The sequence below is a fragment of the Sinocyclocheilus anshuiensis genome, unplaced genomic scaffold, assembly GCF_001515605.1.
Source record: "Sinocyclocheilus anshuiensis isolate Anshui unplaced genomic scaffold, SAMN03320099.WGS_v1.1 scaffold247, whole genome shotgun sequence".
Taxonomy (NCBI): Eukaryota; Metazoa; Chordata; class Actinopteri; order Cypriniformes; family Cyprinidae; genus Sinocyclocheilus; species Sinocyclocheilus anshuiensis.
Window position 1 is genome coordinate 859,791 of NW_015552543.1, and position 5,972 is coordinate 865,762.

The window sequence follows — 5,972 nt, forward strand, 5'->3', positions numbered from 1 at the left end:
GAGAGAGAGAGAATATTGTATATTATATTTTTATGTTACATCTTATGTTGTTAAATGAACGTGTATTGTATTACTTGAGTGTTATGTGTTACCATGAAGTTTCTATCTATCTATCTATCTATCTATCTATCTCTCTCTCTCTCCACACCGGTGTGATTGTATCAAATATAAAAAATATTATTTGGCTATTTTTTTGTCTTTTGGAAGCTGCATTTAAAATCCACTTTGCTCAGAAATCTGAGGGGGCACGTGCCCCCTCACTTTGAATGGGCATGACGCCTCTGGAACCAGATCTGAAAAAGTCACAAGAATGCTAAAACAATACTGAACGCTGTAAACAAATTCAGCAGTCATACTCAGTGTTATTATATTACAAAACAAGACTTGAACTATTATAAACTTTAGCTTATTAACTCTCCATTTTAAAAAATGATGATGCACCATAGCAACAAAATGTTGTGGCATAAAATTTCTCAACCACTTTTAAATTACACATCTGAAGGCAATTAGGGACAGACCGAAATACACAGCGAGTGTGATGGTGCTAACTGACAAAACCTATAAAATCAGCCCTGGGATTAAATTGAGCTGGACCGTCTGGTGGGCAGTTTCCTGTTATTGCGGTCTGGAGATGAAAGCAGCCATTGTCATGGGCTGAAATGCATCTCATCGTAACTCAGTGTTTCTCGCAGACACAGACGCTCGGTCTGGACTCGCTGTCACAAGCCTTGTTGTCCTGAGACAGAGTCTCTCTACAGAGATGACGTCACAGTAGGTTAATCAACACCTCCTATATGGTTTTGTGTGAGGCATCAGAACATTCAGTATTCATTGAGCGTTCATGACTGCGCCGCTTCAGGTCAAATGAGACGGAGAACCGGATGTGACAAATGGACTAATTGAGTGATCTCAAAGCACATAATATCACATGGACCTGTCTTACTAAAAGCTTGCTTATATAAAAACTTGAGGATATATTAAAATAAATATCCAACATGATCTAATAATGTGGTCTATTAAGGATTACGTTTTTTTTTTAGATTTTGCAAAAACACAACTTTTCAGTTTTGGGGGGTTGACCCTATTTACCACAAATGATCCCAAATACAATACATTAATTCAATTTTCATGTCCTATTGCTTTTGTAATGCTGTAAAAAGAAATAATTGTAATTTTAAAAATGCTATGGTAAAAACCTGTTAATTGGTTAACAGTAAGTACCATTAATATGTACGGCGAATAACTACAATAGATATAAAAGGACATATGTCATTTTACAGTAAAGTACTATTAAATGTACAGTTTTTGAAACTGAATTCTCGGTGGTACCTCATATTTGATTTTTTCTTCATTGAAATAATTGTTTCTTCTTAGTTTTCATTTATGTTGTATACAGTTGTATACTACTCTATTTTATGTTACATCTTACGTTGTTAAACGAATGTTTATTGCATTACTATTACTACCATTATTACTACTACTATGTATATTACAGTTGTGTGTATATATATATATATATATATTATATATGGAATACAAAATGCATTCATGTCATGAGAACCAACGTTTGTATCCACAAATATTGAGCTCACTTTGATAACAAGACTCTTCTAATTAAACATGAGTTGAGACATACAGGTTAAACATGTTCAAAGCTGTTCTATGAAATTTTAAATGAAATTCTAAATACACAGCACAGGATATTTCTATCTATCTATCTATCTATCTATCTCTCTCTCTCTCTCGAGTTTGAATCTGCCTTTCTCTAATTCCAAAAATGAAGAAAGTGGAAACAAAGTGCCTAATGGGGATTTAATAGAGGCAATAAAGTGGTTAACAGGTATATCATAGGTCTACAAATGAAATTTGATGTGGTGTCCTCATGTTGGTCAGCAGGTTCAGTATGGTAATGGTTAGGTTTAGGGGTAGGTGTAGGGATGGGCTTTAGAAACAGGGACAAGGGTGGTCCTATCCATTTATGATTTTAATAAATATAATATTTACACTGAATATAGTATTACTGCTTATCGTTTCATAATGTTCTACAATATACAGATTGTATCTGCAACTATTAGCAATAGGTATGAATAGCATCCAACTACTAATTATTACATAGAAAATACTTATTCATGCTATTTTTACCTAATGCAAATAGCATCTGCCTTCCTTTATGCATGTAATTTGAATTTAAATGTTTGAGTGAACTATATCCGTTTAATAAAGTCATCTGAGATACACTGGATATGTCATAATCATCCGACTGCTGAGAGACAGTTCATAAAGAAGGGCTGCTATGAATGTTCTGAATTCTCACATCTCCCCCACGAACACATACAGGTGTTGATTAGCGTGAGATTCCCGTTCTGTTCCATGATCGCGGTGCACAGCCGAGCCACAGCAACAGTTACTCTGCAACTGCTGCTGGCACTGAGACCAAAGGATGGATAGAGCTCTCATGAGAAATGATAGGTGCTGGGATTTCTAAAACACTAAGCAGAACACCGGCCTCACGTAAGTACTTCATTTCAACGGCACGCTTCTTAAAAGCATTACCTCAGCTGGACATAAAAACATTTATAACTTAATGAGAGCCTCAGACCTCGGTCCTAAGGCCATTATGTGCTTATCCAACTTAAATGGAGATACAGGAACAATCCAAATATATTAAATAAATTATATTAATGCATTTTAATTATAGCAAAACCGAGTATCATCATATAAAGCAATTGTGTCTCTTCAGAGGACTTCAATAAAACTGCTTGATTCATATGGATTTTTAATAGACATATGGATGTCTTTATGAACTTTCTTAAGCTTGAAAGTTTTGGTTGCTTGGACTTTCAATGTATGGACAAAAATTATGAGCTAATATAAAAATAAAAAAAAACGTCATTTATGATGAATGAAAGACTTTGCGTTTGAAGTAAATAGTGAAATAATTTGCATTTTTTGGGTGAACTAACCCTTTAATAAACAACTTTACATTTGCTTTTACTATGTTTATACATTCTTGATAATGTCACAATGTCTGGTTCCATGATAAAAAAAAACAAACAAAAAACTGGCATTTATAGTCATTGAAAATGACCGGAAGACAACAGAGTATCATTTAAACATCTGTGCATTTTGCAACAGTAAGCTGGGGTAAGCATGAGTTGAGCAGATTCATGCAATTGTTTGATTACAATATTACCTGTCTTGCAGCTCCTGGTCTGTGAGCTGTAGCTCGTCTTTTAGAGTCTGGTAACGGTCCCACCTCAGTAGTCGAGTCCCGTCATACAGAGCCAGCTCGCGGTCATGCAGCAACCTGAGACGGTAGACAGGCCAGATTAATCTCCAAACAAATCAAGTGAAAAGCACAGAAATAGCAGTGCTGGGTTTTTCACACCAAGTGTGTGTTCTCAGGAAAGAAAGAAAAAAAACTGCAAAAAGACCAAAAATAAAACGATAAAAAAATATTGTACCAAAAATTGTTAATAGACATTTATGAAGAGAGGTACATAAAACACAGTGTCCTAGTTTCCATTTACATTTAGTCAGTTAGCAGACGCTTTTATCCAAAGCGACTTACAAATGAGGACAACAGAAGCAATCAAAATCAACAAAAGAGCAATGACAGTGCTATAACAAGTCTCAGTTAGATTAACGCAGAACACATAGCAAGGTTTTTTTTTAATTATATAATAAATAAAAAGAAAACAGATAGAATAGAAAAAGAATAGAGCAAGCTAGTGTTAGAGGTCTTTTTTGCTTTTGTTAATTGTATAATAAATAAAAAGAAAACAAATAGATAGAATACAAAAAGATTAGAGAAGCTAGTATTAGTTTTTTTTTTTTAAAGAAAATAAGCAGTTTAAATAAATAGAGTGCAAGTCTAAAAGGGGCAAAATGTTTTTTTTTATTATTATTATTTTTATTTTTTTTATAAAGAATATAATTAGAATAGAGAGTGCTAGAGTTAGAGGGTCAAATATTTCCAGTATCAACTAATTTGTCCAACTATTATAAAATTATTAATAACAATAATAATAATGATATTATGAACATTTGTGAACAATATTGATATTATAAACATTTAAAACTACTACTACTACTACTAATAATAATTAAAATGTTCATAAAAATGTTATTATTATTATTATTATTATCATCAGTAGTAGTAGTAATAACAATAATTCAAATGTTCATATCAATGAATTACTACTACTGCTACTACTAATAATAACAAATCACATTTTCATAATAATAATGATAATAATAATAATGCATTTATGTGCGTGTATGTATTTATAAATGTTCATAACATCAATAAATTCTTATTATTGTTAATAATTATTATTACTAATAGTATTATTATTAGCAGTAGTCATTTAAATGTTCATAATACTAAATAAATAAATAAAACTAGTGCTACTGATAATAATGACAATAAATGAATAATAGTGATAATAATAACAACAACAATTCAAATCTTTATAATAACAATTTATTAGTAGTAGTGTAGCAGTAGTAGTAATTTAAATGTTCCTTAAAATAAATAACTACTACTAACTACTACTTCTACTACGTAATTAAGTAAAAATTAGTTGTTGTTGTTGTAGTAATAATGTTAATTTATTGATTATTATGAATTATTTTTAGTAGCTGTATAAGTAGAAGAATTAGTAGTATTAATTTATTCATATAATGAACATTCAAATTATCATAATTAACTATAAATATAATAAAAATGATTATACTCCTATTATTATGTGACATGACATGACGTGACATGTGGCCAAGTATGGTGACCCATACTTGGAATTAGTGCTCTGCATTTATCCCATCCAAAGTGCACACACACAGCAGTGAACACACACACACCGTGAACACACACCCGGAGCAGTGGGCAGCCATTTATGCTGCGGCGCCCGGGGAGCAGTTGGGGGTTCGGTGCCTTGCTCAAGGGCACCTCAGTCGTGGTATTGAAGGTGGAAGAGAGCGCTGTACATTATTACTATTATTAGTACTACTACAGATATGCTGAATCCCTGACAATTTTCAAGCGACAGCTGAAAACTCATCTCTTTCGTCAACATTTGATTGCATCCTAATATGTGACCCTGGAGCACAAACCCAGTCATAAGTCGCTGGAGTATATTTGTAGCAATAGCCAAAAATACAATGTATGGGTCAAAATTACTGATTTTTCTTTTATGCCAAAAATCATTAGGATATTAAGTAAAGATCATGTTCCATTAAGATATTTTGTAAATTTCCTACCGTAAATATATTAAAACTTCAGTTTTGATTAGTAATATGCATTGCTAAGAACTTAATTTGGACAACTTTAACCCCTTAACTGTCACCCCCCCCATTTTTTTAAATAGGCATGAAAGTGCACTATCCAAACTTAAATTGTTGTAATTTATTAACACTCGGGAATACAGACATAAGGTTGGTCTCTGTTTAAAGAAGGAAATAGATTATTGCAAAAGTGGAATTATTTAAAAAAATTAAAGTATCAAAAAGTTATAGAAGTTTAAATGTACTGTAAATAAAATGCACTATATAAATTTTATTTTATTTATTATAAATATTTTACATAACAGGTTTTACTCTAAAATTGGTATAAAATTAAAGCCTTATGTCTAAATAAGTTATGTTCCAAATTTGAAGTTGATAAGAAAAAAATTGAGGTTCCCGTGACATTTTATTTAGGGCGTCATACCACAAACAGCCACCGGGTGCCATCCAAACTCCATTAAAAAAAATGTAATGCTTTTTTTCTGTCACAAATGTCTAGATTTCTCTGTCAATATTACTTCTATCTCAAAATAACCAAATATATTAATACCATAATACCATATTAATGGTATTAACCATAATAATAACCAAATATGGAATCCTGAGACTCAGACCTTTCCAGTGATATGTTTTTTGTCAAGATTATAAAAAGGTTTGATTCTAAAAGACCGTAATGCATTTTGTAA

General features: G+C 31.9%; 1 protein-coding gene across 3 annotated transcripts in view; it reads right to left on the reverse strand.

Moving 5' to 3' along the window:
* vwa8 (von Willebrand factor A domain containing 8) overlaps positions 1 to 5,972 on the reverse strand; it is a 116,045-nt gene that overhangs the window by 85,930 nt on the left and 24,143 nt on the right. For all 3 annotated transcript variants that reach the window (XM_016454457.1, XM_016454458.1, XM_016454459.1), the window contains one exon: positions 3,194 to 3,307. In XM_016454457.1, coding sequence (XP_016309943.1) covers positions 3,194 to 3,307 — 114 coding nt within the window. The remainder of the gene's footprint in view (positions 1 to 3,193; positions 3,308 to 5,972) is intronic.